At 35.1% G+C, this 21,207-nt stretch overlaps 1 protein-coding gene across 1 annotated transcript; it reads left to right on the top strand.

The window, feature by feature from the left end:
* Positions 1 to 1,037: 1,037 nt before the first annotated feature.
* On the top strand, positions 1,038 to 2,809 carry LOC145159657 (cytochrome P450 76T24-like). The gene is made up of 3 exons (XM_079078677.1): positions 1,038 to 1,511; positions 1,592 to 2,014; positions 2,093 to 2,809. Exons 1-3 carry the CDS (start codon positions 1,062 to 1,064, stop codon positions 2,702 to 2,704), a joined length of 1,485 nt encoding a protein of 494 aa, XP_078934803.1. The 5' UTR covers positions 1,038 to 1,061; the 3' UTR covers positions 2,705 to 2,809.
* The last annotated feature ends 18,398 nt before the right edge of the window (positions 2,810 to 21,207 follow it).

The raw sequence follows: 21,207 nt of genomic DNA, 5'->3' as shown, positions 1-21,207 counted from the left end.
GGCAGACTGATCCAATCACCACCAAACCACCGCCATAGCCAGTTGAAGCAAGCCTCCGACCACAAACAGGACCGTCGGCATTGTTCACCGGAGTAGAAAAACCGGCGAGAATCACCATTTTCCCTCCTGTCTTCATCTCTTTTCGACCTTCAAGTAGCTTCCAATCATTTTTCCTTACTCCTTCATCAATCTTAGGTAACCCCTTTTCTTTTCTGTTCAGAACTCATTCAAAAATCTCCAAGAACAGTCAGCACCTGCCATGGTGGCCGGTGACATGAATATATGAACGTATAGTCCCGGTGATGGGTTCGGTCCTAAACAGATATATGTAGTTCCTCATTGGCAGTACTCTCTTCTGGTCGTCACCAGTTAGAGCTAAGAACAGCAGAAGTGATGAGTGTTGAATATCATCGGTGATGATGGGTACCACCCACCACAGCAGCGGCGACGAGTGGTGGTAGCATAACAGCTCCACTGCTTCCGCCTTCCCAATCCAGCTTTGATCGAATAGGAAAGAAGGTGCACATATCAGGGTTGTTTGGAGTGGGGCTGCAGTGGTTCTATGGCAGACGATGGTGGTTTCCAGTGAGGAAGAAGGTGATGGCAATGGTGGAGAGAGAGAGAGAGAGAGAGAGAGAGAGAGAGAGAGAGAGAGAGAGAGAGAGATGTCGTGGGACCTTTTAGTTTTTTTAATTTATTAAAATATAAAAATAAATGAAATGGCATAAGAGGGTAACCGGGTTACCCCTTCGTTTTCTCAAAAAGGACCTATTGGAACCAACAAAACTAAATTTGTTCCCTTAAAAAGCCATTTAAAAAGTTAAATTACCAAAGGAGTAAACCCTAGAAACTTGATAGGGCGTAGTTGTCATTTTCCCTAAAACAAACTGTGCAATAAAAGTCAAATTCGAGGATGAAAGTGGGATTTTGTCAAAATATCAACCAAAGATAAGATTTTAGGTAAACTAGTAGGGACTATTTTTTGTAATTTCCGTGGCTATAAATGAACGACTTCTGAAAACGTTTAGATGAACGAATTAAAACAACATCCACGTAGAATAATGGAGTATCAAACCTTCTTCCTCGTAGTATCTTGTCTTTTCCCACTGGCCATCTATGCCTACATCATTTCCAGCCGGCGCAACTCACGGTTACCACCGGGACCTAAAGGTTTTCCCGTCATCGGAAACCTCCTAGAATTCGGTGACAAACCCCACCAATCACTTGCCATATTATCTAAACGTTATGGTCCTTTAATGTCACTTAAGCTCGGAAGCAATACAACCATAGTCATTTCATCTCCTGATATCACCAAAGAATTCTTTAACACACATGATGTAGCCTTCTTAAACCGATCACCTCCTAAGGCTATCCAAATCGGAGACTATCATAAATACTCTATAGTTTGGATGGAGGCCGGAGATCAATGGAGAAAATTGAGAAGAATGACCAAGGAATATATGTTCTCTGTTCAACAGCTAGATGCTAGTGAATTACTACGACGGGAGAAGGTATAAATTATATTGTTAAAAATAGAATAAAATACATCGATACTTTGAAACTAATGTTCTCATATTTATATACATTCTAGGTACAAGAACTTGTCAACCATGCTAATCGATGTTGTATAGAGGAAAAGCCTTTGAACGTTGGTGCCTGTGCTTTCACGACGAGTCTCAACATCCTTTCCAACTTTATGTTTTCGATTGATCTTGCTGAATATGGTCCAAAATCAACACAACAATTCCAAGACTTAGTATTGCAAGGGATGCAATCTGGCGCAAGGCCAGGTCTACCAGACCTTTTTCCGATACTTCATTCGTTGGATCCACTAGGGTTAATATGGTCGGAAAATGTTTATGGTCAGAAAATGTTGGCTATTTTCGATAAGATCATCAATGACAGGTTAAAAACTAGATCTGATGGCGTTTCAACCAAAAGCAATGATGTTCTAGACTTACTGCTCGACCAACACTCTAGTTTTACTCAAAATGATATGAGACACTTATTTTTGGTAAGTAAAACCTTTTAATATTTAAAAAATATTGCTTATTATAATAGCACATGCATTGATTAAGGTTTTGTTTTAAAGACACTATTTATGGCGGGAACCGACACCACATCAAGCACGTTGGAATGGGCGATGTCGGAGCTAATTCGTAACCCAGATAAAATGAAAAAAGCGAGGTTGGAGGTCGATAAACTCATGCAAAACAACAACAATGGAAGCATACAAGAATCTGATATCTCTCAACTCACTTACCTACAAGCTGTGATTAAGGAAACTCTGAGACTTCATCCTCCTGCCCCTTTTCTTATCCCTCGCCAAGCCCTACATGACGTTACCATTCAAGGTTTCATTGTGCCTAAAAATGCACAAACTTTGTGTAACGTTTGGGCTATGGGCCGAGACCCAAACATATGGTCAGACCCAAAAATGTTCATGCCAGAGAGGTTTTTGGACGTGAAGATTGACTATAAAGGCCAAGATTTTGAGCTTATTCCATTTGGTGCAGGAAGGAGGATGTGTCCAGGATTGAATCTTGCTAATAGGATGTTACATATAATATTGGGATCTTTGATTCATAAGTTTGATTGGAAGCTTGTGGGAAATACGAGACCTGAAGATATTGATATGGGAGAAAAGTACGGGATCACATTGCAAAAGGCTGAACCACTCATGGTTATCCCTATGAAGCTGTAGCTGTGTTCTTGAATAAAAGTTGAAAAACATTTGTTGTTGTACGTTGATTTTGTTTGAAATCTTGCACTATTTTCTTTTATTTTGGTTAGAAATTGTTTTACCGTTCTTTTGTTGTTATTTGGAAAGAGAACTTTCTAACGAGGGTTCCGGATCAGCTTTCACGTGCCGACTAATCCCCGCTGTAAACATGAGACTATGTCTCATGTCTTGGAGTCACTGCAGGAAACCTCCATGACACAGGGCTCAATAGTGCCAGAATTTAAAACATGGGTCAAAAAATTTACTATAACATTATACACTACAAAAAATGTTAGTTAGTGACAAAACCAAAATGGTAACTAACAATAGGAGTCGTCATTACGCTTTAGTGAGAAAATATTTGGTCGTCACTCTGTTTCACTGTAGGTCCATCACTAAACTATGTAATGACCAGATATATAAATGGTCACTAAGTTTTAACTAAAATTTGATGGTCACTAAATCATGACTTGTTTCGTCACTAAAATGTGGTCACTAATTAGTTCAAGTCGTCACTATTTATCTTTGTTAGAGACCAAAAAATGGTCACTAAATATTTACTGTTAAAAACCAAAAAGGTCAATAATTAAGAAATTTTGAGAAAAGGCAAATGCTATATATCTTTACAATACAACAAAAATAACCAAACAAATCTTCACAATTATAATATGAATTATTAAATTTAATTTACAAAAACATCCATACACTCTATCCAATATTTCAAAAAACAAATATATAAAGGTAACTGTAATTTAAAATTAAATTCAATTGATCAATATAATTGAGATAAATGTGAAAGTTCGTTCATCATGAATTCCATTTTCTTATTTTCCTTTTCTTTATATTTAATTTGCTCGTCTTGAAATTGTATTTGCTCTTCTTTAATTACCTGAATTTCATCCTCTAAAGCCTTTTGACTTTTCCTTTTCTAATTTCAGTTCCATTTATAACTTTTATGTGGCTAAAACTTGTTTTGTCGAAATAAAACGTCAACCATCTAAATAACAATAACACATAATTTTATCAAAAGTCAAAGTTAGAGAAAATACCATCTTTGAGAAATTAGTACTCTTCAACTTTTGTTGACTTGGTTTCTCTATTCCTCGAAGTCTTTTGTGATCCATCAAGTGTCTACTCAAATACTACATACCAAACAAGAGTACATAAAGTCATTATATTCTTGAATAGCAATGTACTTTTCCGAAATTAAAAATTTCCAGAATAAATTATACTTTCTAAAATTTAAAATCACTGATATCATTATACATTGCTATAAAAAGTGAAAAGTAAGTATGCATAATTAGATTTTATAGTGAGATAAGAAAGTGAATACATCTCAATAGTCTAATAATAATAATCCAACAATTCAAGTTCAATCGTGCCCTCTTAGAAGATCACTGATTCATACTTGATTATGAATTAGTGCTCTAATTTACTCATTAACATGAAACATTGAGTTACCATGACATATTTTGTGTCTTCTCACTATCTATTTCATTTACAAAAATCTAAAATAAGTTTACAACATCTTATTTAGTACAGAATTAAATAAATAAAATTACACAAGTGACATTTCATAAGAGTCTAATAACCAGCAATTACTATTACTAATGTCTTTCACTGAATCATGATGTTTCAGAGATGACAACATGTTAATGATTTTGTTTTAAGAAGTCTTTTAGACTCAGTTTCTTAAATATGTTCACTTAAGCATTATCAACAAACATTAATATGCATCAAACAAAGGGGCAGATTTTATTTAACCACTCGAGACATAACATCAAATATTGAGTCGGCATCTCCACATAACATTGTTTCTTTGCTTCTAAAAGGTTAAAGATAACTTTGTAGGTCAGCATGATCACCATTATCTTTCAAAAAATTTTGAAAGTAAAGTATATAAAGTAATTTTCTAGATAGAAAGCCCATGTGTATAGATTCATGTAAGATCTATATCAAAGTATCAAGAAAGAAGACCAAAATCCTACCTATAAAGAATACCAAGATAGGAAAAAAAATCATTTAACTATAAATTAGACAATTTTTCCCTTCTTTGAGCTCTAGATGATGTTTCTCAACATTGTTTCTATCGTGGATTTAGTGATATTGAGAATAGAAAACAAAATGAAGATTCAAAGAAACAAGATAAAGATGTCAATTATACATAAAAACTAATAAGCCCATTAGAGACGACACCATTAGCCACAGGCAGCATTAAGGACTACATCAGACAACGCACGTTATGGGCATCTCTAAATAGACTAGTCGCCGCTAATAGTGTCATCGCTAATGATAGCAACCGACAAGTTGGCAAACATCCGCTACACTCAATCATTGCCTTACATTCCCCACTAGGTCCAACGCTTAGGGTTGATTCTCGCTAACATAATAGAAACGACACAGTTTGCGACAATGTTGTTGTCGTTATTGTTTTCGATCCGTGTGTCCCAGTTAAGAAGCAATCTTGTCCCTACGTTATCGAGCAAATCCGACGGCCAAAAATCACCAGAAAATGGCACGTTTGTTTCCTTCCAACTTGTCGCCGTTACTAGTACGGTATCGCCGCTAAAGGCATCGCCGGAAAAGGTTAGTCCCTTTTGTTCCCCCTCGTCCCATATCAGCTACTCCACACAACTCTTTTCACCTTCAAACTCTCTGATGGGACATTCATTTTTCAGGCGCATTTCGATGATTTTCAGTTGGGAACTTCTCTAACTCGCCTCCACCACCAACTCGTTGGACTAGGCCATCCATTTTGGTCGACAGCACTTCGAATTCCAACGACTCCGACATCAATTTCTATCCAGTAGCTTTGAGTTCTGATGAATCCGGTGATGGTATGGCCTCCTTTCTCTTTCTCTCTCTAGTCTGACCTCGATTCCTTTACTGATTTCATTCGGGAGGTTGGGATCTATATTTGGTGGTATAGAGGTCGCAAAAAAACTGCAAAAACTCGTTTTACTGATTTTGAAGGGGATGTGGAGGCAGCAAGGGCTCAAGCCCCTGAGGGTATCGATCTATAACGTTGGAGTGAACCTATTGACCACTACTTAAAAGATAAGCATCAAAAAACGATCCACTAAAAACAAAGAATGTCGGAAGAAGCAAGTAGTTAAGAATTATGGAGGGACGTGCAGCTATGCTAGTGCTTGTTTTAAGAACATAAGTTACAATAATGTTTATCAATTATAACATAATTTTTTAACGTTTATTCAAGTAAAACATATTTTGTAATGTTAAAAAGAATTTGAATAGACTTGAAGAATTTCACCGTGGGCATGTGAATAAACAAGGGTAATTTGTTGTTCCGTTAGTTGAAGACCGGTATGTAAGTTTTTATTACTTAAAAATGAAGTAGATTGTTGTTTTTGTGTGTTAGTTTAAAGTATATTGACAATCTTAATGAAATATAGAATGCTTTAGTTGTTGAGGTTACTTTACAGACTCAGGACATAGCCGACTCTGTAACGTCCCAAATTTCAACCCAAATTTTTCTTTCAAAACAAAAGCATTTATTACAATTACAAATTCCTAGATCTGAATGAAACCCATTGGTTTAAAACATTTATCATAATCTAGACATAAAAATTATTAAGTGCATAATTCTACAATGGATGCGATACAATCAAGTCGTGCCTTCCTTTAATATAAGAAAATCTGAAACAATTTAAACATGAAACCGTACGCATAAAGCTTAGTGAGTTCACCAAAATGCCCCATACAACACACATATATGTACAACATCACGTCGCTGTGTCGGGTTCTTATTAACCCCATATGACAGCATGTAGCTGTGTCGAGTCCGTATCAACCCATATGACAGTAAGTAGCTGTTTCGGGTCCGTAACAACCCCATATGATGGCATGTAGCTGTCTCGGGTATGTATAAACTCCCGAGTCCATAATGACTATATATAACAGGATGTAGTTGTGTCGGGTCCGTATCAACCCCTACATACATAAAACATATTGTCATATCATCAAGATTCACAATGACAATCAAGTACATAAAAAGATATCAGCAAGTCTCATAAAGATAGCTATCATCCTACAAACATATTTCAGTGGGCCGATATTTGTTCCTTCGAACCATAAGTACAGTGAAAAGACTCATCTAAAGCAGTTACATAGGATAGTATTGGTTTTCAGCTCTTAGGACACCTATAATCACATCAATAATCCTTACTTAGCTCATATCCACATATTACCTATTGATACTTCATAATGTAGTTCTTATTCATTTTTATTATCGTTGTAGCATTTGGTTTTGTGGTACATTAAACCTCACTCAACCCCCAAAACCATGAAAGATTTATATTACTTCTTATAATACATTTCCTTATCTTTTCATAGTGTAGGACACATTCTCTAATTATTTTTCGATTAAACTCTAAAGATTTCACAAATTGTTTATCAAAATTGTTCCCTTTTCTGGACCATGCAAGAAAAACGGTCATCAACACCCTTGGAGGAATGCGATTATTCCATTGAAAAATTATGTGAGAAACTAGACCCTTACATCTGAACTCAGCCATTGAGTTTATGCAATTTAGGCTTTTCTATATTTAATTACACATTTTACAAAATGACTAATGAAAACAACATTTTTCTGGACCAACCTACAACGAATTCCAATTCCATCTAACATAGGAATGGAATCAAACGAATCCCAATTTATCACTGAAACTACACATAAATATTAGCATTCATGGAAAACCTCATTAAAAATGGAGCTACTTAGATTTAGTTATGATTTTTACAAATAGGTCAAAGTGATCATTGAAATTTCTGGACCAATGTGTATTCAAAGTGAAAACTATACAATTGAGCTTTTAATCAGGTTAAACCATTATTATGGGTGAAACTAGACATCCGTACCTTTCCAGGGATATATTTCTTGCAAATTTTTCATCAACCAATGATTTTATATGATTTTTCAAAGATCAGGGACAATTTCAGAATTATACAAAACAATTGAGTTTGAGCTTACATTCCACTTAACTCATTAAGTCCTTAATGGTTAAGTCCAAATAAAACCAAAATAGTTAATAGTGATCTTAAACCAACTATTTTCAATACCAAATAGAAATTAACTCGATGGATTAAGAGCTTGGACAAATTAACTTCAGAAACATAACTCTTCTTTACATTAAGCTTATAAGAAAATGTTTGAGGGTTTAGCCTTTAACCAAACACCATTAAACACTTAATGAATCAAGAAAATGGCTGGAAATTGAAGCCCACATCAGCCCCCATAGATTGGTGGTGACATGGTAGTCCAATGGTGATCATTAGTTGCACAAAACTTCACATCAAAACTCATTTCCATCTAAAAAAGAAGGGATAGAAACTTTAAATGACATAATTGAAATATTGAACACTCTAGTCATGGTTTGATGCACAAAGAACCTCATCACCACTTGGTGGTGCTACAATGATACTCTGGCAGCCACCACCACCAACAACGATGGTGGTTGTGGTGGTTCTCGGTGTCTCGGTGATGGTGGCGGATAAGCAAGGGAAAGAAAGAAAACAGGAGTTAAAGAAGAAATATTTACCAAGGATGTCAAGCAACAACACCATCGTCCTCTTCCTCCTACATCATCTCCAGCTAACTTAGGCAAGATTCCGGCAGCCATGGTTATCGGTGGTGGTGGTGATTATGCAAGAAAGGAAGAAAAGAGTTCACCACTTAGCAAGAAACGACTTAAACAGTCCCACATTGCCATTTTTTGTTTTCCAGCAACAAATCTGGAATCAACACCTCCTGGTTGTCATCTTCTTCTTCTTTTTGGTGGCTGTTCTCCCTTTATCCCCAAGCTTCTTTCTCTCAATATCTCTTTTTTCTACCTCCCTCATTCGTATTTCTTTCTTGGTAATCTTAGTCACTACATGCAAGGAAGAATAATGGGTTTTTAGGGTTGCTTGGTACGCGGCATATGAAACAGGAAGAATATTTGTGCGCATCTGATAATCTCGCTTCAAGGTATCCTAAGCTCAAGTTTCTGTTTGTTGTCAATAATGGCCCATGGACACAATATCTCCACATTAGAAGTTCAAAAATGCCCTAAATAGACCCTCATAATCTTTTGTTTTTTATAAGGTCATTTTTAAGTGTATTATTATTATTATTATTATTATTATTATTATTACCTTTATTTATTTAGTTAATTAATAATTTATTAGATGGCAATAAGCTTATAAATACCATTTTATTTAATTAAAATGCTAAATATTACTTATTTCTATTTATTTAATTAATCTAATTTTATATCCCACTTTTAAACGATAAATAGAAAACGGGGCATTGCAACTCGCCCGCACTTATAATAATTTCGTCCTTGAAATTGCTGATCTTGACTCGTGCTTCTGACAATGATTGAGTGTCCAAGCTACAACTTTTGATGGTTCTTAGGTCACTGGCAGAAACTCACCATATGCCCTTCGAAACCTTCTATTACATTTCTATAAATCTACGAGCGATTTATACTTGGACTGAGCGGCATACCTGATGGGATATGAGCAGTACATTAATCCTATGGTGTACATGCAAACTCTAAAGCGTTGGATCTAGTTTGTCTAATGAACATGCAATAATCACCCAAAGCTCATAAACCCTAGATCTAGCATATGTATATCGAAATTAACATGTAAGAACAGATCTAGATGAATACCTCTTATAGAACGGCTTGAATCTTGTATCTTTGGAGCTTATAGTCATATATGTCACTCCTCTAATGGTTTACAAACACCATAAGCAAGAGGATGATATTGAAAGAGGAGAGGAGCACCAAAACCGTCCAAGATCTCTACCAGAAGACTTAGCCATGTTTTTGCGATCCCTAGGGGTCTATTTATACTTGTATGGGCTGCTAGGGTTTCAGGAGAAACCCTAATTCTCTGCTTAGACCTTATGCAACCCATGGAACCTTTCTAGAAGGCCCTTAGATAAAAAATCATATGGGCTTCCCATAGATTTCGTCCAACCCCCTTCCTTTTAGGAATCCATAGCCCACAATGCAATTATCTTATAATTACAATATTAGTCCACCAAGTCTAATAAATCTCTTTTAGCCACATAATTAATTTCTTAATTTATTCCTGTCCAATATTAATTAAACTCTATGATTTCTCTATTAATATATTATTCATATAATATACTCCCTCCGTCCCAAATTGATAGTCCACTTTTGATTTTTGAAGTCTTTTTTCTTCAACTTTGACCTTAAATATTTTTATTTGTGTTATATATTACTTGATAAAACTTATTACAATGAAAAAACATTTAAAATACAATTCATTCATATATTTTGCATCAAGTATTATCTATCAAACACAAAAATATTTAAGGTCAAAGTTTAAGAAAAAAGACTTCAAAAGTCAAAAGTGGACTATCAATTTGGGACGGAGGTAGTATTAATAAACCATAATTACCCTCTTTCTTCATAAATAATCATGTCTAGTTGCTCTGATGAAGGCAACCCAAAAGGACCATGCACAACCGGGTCAAATACTTACCAAATATAGTTACGGGCTTAGACACTAATCCAACAGTCTCCCACTTGGATAAGTCTAGTAACTATAAATGCAAGTATTATCCGATTACCAATCGTAGCTCTCAAAGACGTTGTCGAACTCTGAACTTATCAGTAACCTGTCCTTTAGATAAAGGATCATATATTCCTCCATTCTAGATATCGTATAAACTGAGACATGGATTTTAATCATACTCTTTGTTCACGTGTTTGTTTCCCGATTTCCGATTTTGATGACTGACAACAGACTACAATTAAACACATCAACTTAGTCCCAACTTGGTCAAGCTCTTAGGGTGTCATCACTAAATCATCGAGGGGCCCAAAGATATCGCTTTTATCCCACTTTGGGTAAACGGAACGGATAAACTTCGACTCGAATGCTCGCTTGTACCTACTCATCAAATCACACACAACAATATGTTTTATAACACCAAGTTACTGGTGCGTTTACATATTATCAATGTGCAGCCGACTTGCAGAATACAACTCACACATCTCGGTTTCAAGAATGTAAGATATTATCGTCTCACCAATCACTCGTGATAATATCCATGAAGCGATCCAAGTGAGCGTGGGTTTAATCCAATACTCTAATCTTATAGCAACACTCATGAACTCTGCAGCAAACTTGTGCTATGTCGAAACGCTTTACTCAATCTACAAACGGATTCATGACAATCTTCTTTCATACCTGCTCCCAAAGTATGAGCGACTGTGGAACGTTCGAATAATCTTATTATTCAAGAAGTCAAAACATGCAAAGTGAAACACAAGAATAATCGAACCCAATATGGCCCCAAACTTTTGAATAAAAATAAAACTCCTTTTATTTAATCACCATATTGATTACACATTATTCATTGTATAATGTTTCGGGTAATCAACTTATTACTTGAATTATAACAACAATTGTCCCATGCTCTTAGCATGCACACTATGTTTTCCTATGGTCCTTACTTTATGAAATAGATCAAATGAACACATTTCCAATGATGCTCATTTCACAATTCCTAATCCTAATCAATTAGTGTAAGAATACAAAATTCTCGCCACTACTAGAATATGTTAGATTCTAACATTTTATGCAACGGTCCTTTCGTAATATCACAGCGCCAAAGTCACCAAGACTTTGCCAATGAAATTACAAAGTGCTCTATTGGAGATTGTTACAAGACAATTCCATAGTCATGAAGTCTCACATTCAAAGTATATTCCTTTGAACATCCTTCTTGCATAGAAGTTTCTAATCTAGACATAGATTCTTATCGTCCAACTCCCAATAAGGAAACATTTCCATATTTGCCATATGACAACTCATTCTAAATAGAGTCTTATCTATTCATAATAATGCCAATATGGTCCATCCATGACTATACTTCCAATTGTCCGCAAACGACCAATCCTTGGCGAACCTTAGATTGTCCTTGACAGTTGTTTAATTATTTTAGTCAACTCCAGTTCTATTCCCTTTTTCCCTTTAAATGCCCTAGGCATTTGGAAAATTTTAGAACGGTCGAATATTACAGCATATGCAATCGATCCTATATCCGAAGCGTATGAGATACGATTCATAATGAAAAACGTGATACTTTATCACGTTCTTGCTATAATATTGTCATAATATTTCTATTTGCTGTGTTCTCAAAATTCGAACTATGAAGAGGGATACCGTAATCATAATCGAACTTTGAGAATACAATTAATAAATATATCCTTGACTAAATTCAATTAAAATTTCTCGATCTAAGCTTTTAGATTGGAAACGAAGTATAACATTCTCTCCCATAATTATAGCAAAAACAACTTTTCAACCCCTGCAACTTTGCAAAGTGAAACTTTTGTTTTTCTATAAATAATATTGCCAACTTGCAATACTTAAAATAATAATAATAATCATGCTCCCACTAACATGATAATTATATCCATTCCAGCATAACATTTATACTCCCACTAGCTTTGACACGTATTCAGAAAATAGTTGGACTTCTAGAAGACAATACTTATTGACTTCCAAAGTTCATATTTCCAATTCGATGTGCTTCGATAAGCTTTTATCTAAGCTTCTCAAACTCACACACCTTTCCTTAGACGGCTCACATGTGTGTCTAAACTAATTCAGAACTTATATTACTAAGTCTCAAATGTTCAGACTAATTGTCATGTTCTCAAAATTCGAACTATGAAGAGGGATGCTGTAATCATAATCAAATTTGAGAATGCAATTACATAATCGCTATCTCCTTAAAATCTCTCTTAGTGAAAGCGTTTCCTCACAATCATTTTCATGAAGGATAGAAAGCTTACGGCACTTAGATCTTATGGTGCATGTGTTCCTATCCATGTGAATTTGTCACAACCATAATCATAAGATAATGTTTGTGACAAATCCAAACTCTTATGGACAGAACTTGTTCATACTTAATTTCTTGTCATCAAGGGTCCCACCATTGCTTCCAAGTTATTTAGCAGCTCACCTATGCCAGTCAATGTACTTTCATTGAACAAGGTGCTTGCCTTATGCAGTGTATTGAGAACTCGTAGAAATCATATGCATAATCAACTCAACTGGATTGGCACAGAAACAAGAATACGTCAACACGATAGGTTACAATCCTCAAGTCGTATGCTAGTGTTTAATAGGTTTACTCTTGATTAGTTCTTGAAATTTTTCAAGATCATTGAGACTCCCACTGACCTCTTGACATATAAGATTCTCTTGTCAAGAACAAACAAATATTCAAGAGTTAGTACAGATTCTTATCAAGACAAACCATTTCACACAATTGGTCTTAGTTGGTCTTTGTCTTATCCAAGACATCACAATTTACCAATTTCAAACGTGCAAGAGTAAGAAAACTAATTTTCTACTTCATATTTGATGAGTGTGTTAGACCTTCTTAAGATGTGTCACTCAATTCACAATCTTGGAGTATGACTCTAAGAATTGATTTTGGAACGAAGTATGACTCGTCATTTTGATTTAACCATTTCAACAATTTCCGACTCCTCTTCTTAGCCATAATAATGCACTAAGATGTCCTTAGAACATCAATTGTGATATGGTTCTTAACCATTAAGACGATCATAAAACACGATACAAAAGTACTCTCCCATCTTTTTCAGATTAGAGATACTTTTATCTTTCTGCCTTATTGATTCTTCTTATTCGTTCTGCCATTCATTGAAACTTTTCATTGATTCAGAATTACACTTAATCTTGTAATTATAACCACTTTTACTAGACCTTTAGTAAATCATGACGAATAATGTTATTATTATTTATGGTGGACCTAACTAGTGCACAACATTGTGTACTGGTTCCTTTAGTCCTTCACTTGACTCACATACTTATGTGAACAAGGAATTAGTCTTAATTACCTAAGTACCAAGATTTCCATACATCACACAATACAACTTGTATGATTCCAAGTTTCTATCCAATTGAAACTTGGGCGATGGGAATCTTTCCTTACTTAGAAAATTATGACACTACCATAAATAACATAACTAAGAATCACATCCATTTCAACATTGCTAATAATAGAAATACACAAACATCAATTTTTCATACATGTCATTGCAAGGATAAATAAATAACACAAAAACGAAATTTATTTTATTGCGGAAAATTTTTTCCTTACAACGCAACTCAAATGAAAAACTATGTTATTACATTTCTTAGCAATCTATCCTAACTCTAAAGTAGCAGCTCAAAAAATCCGATCATCGAATCCATGCGATCGAAATCCATTTCTTCACGATCAGATTCGGCATGCTTCTTCCTTTAAGCTTCCTCTCTTTTCTTCGATCCTTCAAAACATAAAAAATGTAATCTTATCACATAATGTATCAAGAATCAAAAATAGGAACTTATAGAGTTAGTTAATGGATTTTACTAAAGTAGAGTCGGACATCTTGACTCGCCCATCTCTTAGATCTCTCAGGTAGACAGGGCAGCTTCGTCTCCAATGCCCCTTCTCTTGGCAATAAAAGCAAATTGACTCTTTTGGAACAGCACATGAAACTACCTCAGACTTTGCCTTTCTCTTATGATCAAAATGTTCAACCATGGCATGCCTTTCGTTGTCATTGCCTATGTCCATGGAGGTTTGGAAGGAAGATGCACCAATCAACTTTTCTTGTCCAGTACACCAAATCAATGTTGATTCAGCAGCAACAAGCAAATAGGTGAGATCAATGAAGGTTACGTCGTGGTTTATCATATAGTACTCTCTTACGAACTCACTATATGAGTCAGGAAGCGATTGAAGAACCTAGTCAACAACCAGCTTCTCACAGACAACGACTCCTAACATTCTTAACTTATCAATGTGTGACTTCATCTCTAAGACGTGTGCACACACTGACTTTCCTTCTTCATGTTTACTTGCCAAAAGGGCTTGAGTGAGCTTGAACTTTTCAAGCCTTTGAACTTGTGGGTTAGGGAGAACATGTTGGATTAGTGTCTAAGTCCATAACTATAATTGGTATGTACTTGACCCGACTCGGCATGGTCCATTTGGGTTGCATGGCATCGGAACATTTGGATAGACCGTTTATGAGGAAAAGACATTTTGTGACATATTAATATATTATAAGTTCTAATATATTAATATGAAATCATGTTATTTAATTAGTATTGATCAAGAATTAATTTGGACTTAATTTAGTGATCAAAAAGAGACTAATTAAATATATGGGGATTGATTGTGTAAATCATTCATTCTTATATATGTGGGCTTATGATCCAAGATTCCTTTATGTTGGGTTTAACCCATGTGGTGATCCATGGATACTCCATGGAGGTTAAAACCCATGGAGCATAAGGAATGGGTAAAGTCATGAGTTACATGGTGTAACCCTAATAGCCACACTATATAAGAACCCCTTTAGTTCAAGAAATTGGCACTAGTGATACATATGTAAGAGGGCTAGCCAATTTGAACATGTATGTCTTCTTCTCATGGTTATTCCAAGAGTTCCTGATGTTGTGTGAACCATTTGAGGTGTCACACTTGGGGCACTAGGCTCTCAAGCTTCATGGAGTCAAGCAACAACAACAAGGTATGTATTCTATCTATTTTATTATCCTAGTATCAATGTTTTGGTATGCTAGTTAGGATAATACCTTGGATAATCATATTTGCATGTATAATAGAGAAAACATAGATCCAAGGTATTTAGGGTTGCATGTACACTTAGGAGTGTTAGAATGCTCAAAACCCATCAGTGGTATCAGAGCCTAGGCTTGTTTTCAATTATACTTGATGCAAATTGCTGAAAAATGCTGAAAAAGTCGAATTTCGGGCATTCTGGGCACTGGACTCGCCGAGTCCACTAATGAACTCGCCGAGTCCATGAAGAAAATCATCCTACTCGACGAGTAGGTTGATACACTCGACGAGTAGGAGCCCCTGACAGCATATCTTCGAGTTTTTTGGCTAGAAATGGACTAGGAACATTACCATAAGCTGTTTTTGAACCTATAATCCTGTTTTTGATGTGGTAATGTTCATACTAATCCAATTTCAAAGATAATTGTCAATAGATTCATGTTTTGTATTAGTTTAGTGATTAGGCTAATTACATGAAAAAGTTTGATTAAATTATCTTGTTCTTATGAGTTGCTTAGATTAATAGAAAAGTTAATTGATTATGTGTTTTCAATCCATTTTAATCTAAGAGTTGATTCTAAAATGTGTTTTTGTAACTTGTCCTCAATTTATATGAAAAGTCACATTTAAGTTTCATAAAACTCATAAAAGTTGGTAATGGTTACAAAAATGAAGAGTCTTGTCCTCAAGTTATGGAGGTTCAAGAGTCACTTCATTAAGTAATAAAATGTGTAACCTTAATTAATTCCATAAATTACAAAATAAAGAAAAGTTACATTCTTTTATTAGTTTAAAGTCTTCCATAACTTGTCCTCAAGTTATGGAACTTGAAGAGTTTTTTAATTAAAACTACTTTAAACACATAAGTTATGGAATTAATTAGTTTTGAATAGTTTCAAAACTTGCCCTCAAGTTTTGGAATTTGAAAAGTTTTCTCTTATGAATACTTTAATTCCAAGTTAGCCCTTAGAATTTTAAAAGTTAAAATTTAAACCCTTATACTATTATTATAATTTTAATTATATAGATATGTATAAGATAAAGTCAATCTTACCGTTAGTAGGCCTCATTCACGAAGCCGGTCTATAAGGGGGGTATAAGGTTACTGCCTATAAAATGGTAGTTTAATGGGTGTCCACTCTCACCCACCGCTTCCTTGACTGGTGGAGGGTCGTTAGCCGAACGGGTAGGAAAGGACTATAATTCTCCCTTCATTAAAAGTATTAATGATAAATACTAAGTAACTAAACACTTGTACATTCCCAATCTTAGTTACTTAGGAAAATGTGAAAAGGTGCTAACCCATGAAATTACACTTTGTACCTTACCAAGTCATTAGTGGAGCGTGTGTGGTTAACCGGCACACTAATAAGGACTAGTAAGAGTGGCAAAGGGTAACTTGACTCTATTATAGATCGGTGGAGCGTGTGTGGTTAACCGGCACATCGATTAGGTGATAAAGTTAAGGGTACCAAGTCAATTTGCATGGTTATTCACACCTTGTTTGTGATCCTCGGCATCCCAGTCACAAACTTGAGAGGGCACAATCGAGATTCAAACATGCCATTGAAAGTTCAATGTATCTCAAAAGATCTAGGAGTTTCAAATCCAATTAAAACTTAATTAGATTTCGTTTTTCATGGTGGAAATTGGTAAATCGTCATTTACCTACCTTCAACTATTTTATAACTTGGATTACGACATCCCTCTTCCAGTTATAAATAGGTTGTTGGGTCCTAGCCTTAATATTTCATATTGGGTGTTATATTAAGGACTTTAAATCAACTCTCTTGAATATCTCCCAAAAGATGATCTTCCCAAATCTCTTGAAACAAGCTTTCCTAAAATGAAGATGATGTCTCATGGAAATCATACTTCTTTCACCTCCTCCAATTATTCTCCCTAACCCACAAGTTCCTGAAAAGTTTAAGGTCACTCAAGCCCTATTGGCAAGCAAAGGTCTATGTGTGATCACATCTTGGAGATGTAGTCACATATTGACAAGCCGGGAGAGTTGGGTGTCAAAGTCTAGAGGAAGCTGATGATCAATCACTTTCTAAGTCACATAGTGAGTTCCTTTGGGACTCCTATGAAACAGACTATGACAAGACCCTTAATGATCTTATCTATTTGCTAAGATCAACTTCCTAAAACTTTATGGAAATTGACAATGATGACATTGGATATCCAATAAAGCTCTCTCATCCCAATGGAAAGGGATCGGCCATAGTCAACTCGGTTGACCAAATGGTAAAGAGAACGGCTAAGTCTGAGATAGTCCCATTATCAAGGGTCTATTGCCAAAGAAAGGGGCATTGTTGCGAAGCTGCCAAATTTACCTAAGGATATTAAAGTCAATAAGTTTGACTCTACTTCGGGTAAAATCCACTATCTAACTCTGCTAAGTTTCTATTCTGAGATTCTTGATACATGATGTGACTGGGTCACATGTTGATGTTTTAAGAATCAAAGAAAAAGTGAAGAAACTTAAAGAAAGATTATGCTGAATCTGATCGCGTAGATGGATTTCTATCGCATAGTTTGAAGATCGGATTCTTGAGCTACTTCTTAGGAGTTATGATATTTTGCTTAGGAATAGATAACAACAAGTTTTCATATGGATTGTAAGGATGAGTTTTTCCGCAACTTTTTAAAATAAAAGGTAAATCTTTTGATTTTATTTATTTTAAAATATCCTTACAATGGCATTTGTGAAAAACTGTGTTGCGTATAAGATTCCATTAAGAGCAAGAGTGGAAATATGAATTTGATTCTTTCATTTGTGGTAGTGTCTAAATTTACCAAATAAGGAAAGATTCTCATCACCTAAGTTTCAGTTGGATAGAAACTTGGAATCATGCAAGTTGTATAGCATGATGAATAAGAACTTTCAAGCATTGGAAAAATTAAGACTAACTACTTGTTCACATGGATGTGTGAGTCAAGTAACGGACTAAGGGATCCAGTACACATTCTTGTGCACTAATTAAGTCCACCACAAAAGTTCGATAAGACTATTCATCATGATTTACTAAAGTTTAGTAAATATGGTTATACTTACAAGCTTAAGTGTAATTCTGAGACATTGGAAAAGGTTTCAATGTATGGCAGAGCGAATAAGAAGAATTAACTTAGGCAGAAAGATAAAAGTTCCTCAAATCTGAAAAGATGGGAGAGTACTTTAGTATCTTGTTATATAATCATCTTAATGATTAAGAGACCTTATCACAATTCATCCTCTAAGTGCATTCTGGTAGCTAAGAAGATGAGCTATGAATTGTTGAAGTGGTTAAATCAAGAAGATGATTTATACTTCGTTCCAAAAACAATTCTTAGATTTATACTCTAAGATTGTAACTTGAGTGACATGTCTTAAAGAAGGTTTAAAAACACTTGTCAAATGTAAGAGTAAAAGTTTTCTACTCTTGTACATTTGAAATTGGTAAGTTGTGATGTTTTGGATAAAACAAAGACCAACTAAGGCCAATTGTGTGAAGTGTTTGTCTTGATTAGAATCCACACTATCTCTTGAATCTTTGACAAGAGAGTCTTATATGTCAAGAGGACAGTGGGAGTCTTAAAAGGTCTTGAAAGTCTCAAGAACTAATCAAGAGTAAAACCTAAAGTTCTTTACTAGCACACGACTTGAGGTTTATAACCTATCGTGTTGACTATTTTTGTGTCCATTCCAATTATAGTTGGCTTTGCATATGAGTTCTTAGAGTTCTCAATTGGTTGCACAGCTACTTGGAAGCAATGGCAGGCCCTTGAGCTGCCAAATGGCAAGAATTTAAGATTGCACAAGCTTAATCCATATAAGTGTGGATTTGTCAGTAACCTTGTCTTATGATTATGGTTTTGACAAAATTCATATGGATAGGAACTCATACACCATAAAATCTAAGTGTCATAAGGTTTCTCTCCGATTCATGAAAATGGTGGTGAGGAAACACTTTCACTAAGTAGATTTTAGCTAGATAGCAATTGTGATATTTGCAGTTCTCAAAGTCGTTAGTGGAGCGTGCGTGGTTAACCGGCACACTAACATGGACTTGTGAGAAGTGGCAAAGGTCTAAACAATTGAGACTATGATTACGGCATCCCTTTTCATAGTTCTTAAAATTTTTTAGACACACAAGCATGCTATCTAAGGAAAGGTGTATGTTTTTGATAAAGTTTTATCAAAGCAATCTAGTATCAGAAATCTGAACTTTGGTAAGAAAGTAGATAAAGTATTGATTTCTAGAAGTCCAGCTGATTTCCGATTACATGTCAAAGCTAGTGGGAGCATAAGTGTTATGCTAATAATCATCATGTTAGTGGGAGCATGATAATTATGATAAAGGTTGCAAGTTAGCAATGTTAATTATAGAAAACAAAAGTTTCAATTCGTGAGGCTGCAGGGGTTGAAAAAGTTGTTTTGCTATAATTAAGGGAGAGAAAATTATACTTCATTTCAATTCTAAAAGCTTAGATTGAGATTTTAATCGTATTTAGTCAAGGATATATATATGAATTTCATGTTGGAATGGCTCAACATAAGGAAATTCTATATATGGGTCCATTATTTGCGTTCTAAAATTCGATTATGATTACGGCATCCCTTTTCATAATCTGAATTATGAGAACTTGGCAAATAGAAATGGAAATGTTATAGCAAAAGACTGGTTTAGTCTTTATGTGAGACGTCATGACTCGAGTCCCATATGCTTCGAATATAGGATCGATTTCATGTGCTATATTCATCCTTTCTAAAATTTTCCAAATGCCTGGGGCGTTAAGAAGGGAAAAGGTCTAGAACTGGATATGACTAAAAGGATTAAGCAATTGTCGAGGACAATCTAAGGTTTACCAAAGATTGGTTGCTCAAGGACAGTTGGAAGTATAGTGTTAATTCTGGAAGGACCATATTGACATAATCTGTAAGGAGGCAACTCTTGTTCAGAAGTGATAGTCAAAATGGAATATGGAAATGTTTCAAAGTTGGAAATTATTCAATCTGTGTAAGATTAGGAAACTTAATGCAAGAAGGATGTTTCCAAGGAGTTGATCTCATTGGAATGCTCTGTAATGTTTGTTGTCAAGTCCTTGTGACTCTGTGCATAATCATTACAGGAGGATCAATGCATATAAGTTTAGAATCTAACAGATTTCAGTAAATGGCATGAATTTGGAATTCTTGCATTTGCAGTAAGGATTTGGGACTGTGAAAGAGGATCATTGGAGTTATGTTCAATTGATCTAATTCACAAAGTGAAGATCATAGACAAACATAGTATGCATACTTGGTGTATGGCATGACTAGTGTTTAGAAAACATAGTGTACATGCTTGGAGCATGGGACAACTATTGTTTTAAATTCAAGAATAAAGTTGATAGCTGAAACAGTATACAATGAATAATGTGTAATCATATGGTGATAAATAAAAGGTGTTTTATTTATGTTCATAGGTTTTGATACCATATTAGATTCTATTATTATTGTGTTTCATTTTGCATGTTTTGACTTCCAGAATAACTAGGTCGTTCTTCCTGATTGACTAAGTTATTCAAACTATCCACAGTCGGTCATATGTTGGAAGTAGATATGAATCAAGACTGTCATGGATTGGCTTGTAGAGGTCTAAGATGTTGGACAAGGGGCTACAACACTCATGAGTGCTCATAAGTTCTGAGTATTGGATTCAACCCGCGCTCATTGGAATCACTTCATGGATTTTATCACGAGTGATCATGAGACGATAATATCTTATATTCTTCAAACCTAGAGATATGAGTTGTTACTATGAGTTGGTTGTACATTGATTGCACGAAAACGCATTCGGTAACTCGG

This window comes from Lactuca virosa, chromosome 2, assembly GCF_052849685.1.
Source record: "Lactuca virosa cultivar CGN04683 chromosome 2, Lactuca_virosa_CGN04683_v6, whole genome shotgun sequence".
Lineage (NCBI taxonomy): Eukaryota > Viridiplantae > Streptophyta > Magnoliopsida > Asterales > Asteraceae > Lactuca > Lactuca virosa.
Note: the sequence above shows the minus strand (reverse complement) of the source record. Positions and strands in the feature narration are given on the sequence as shown.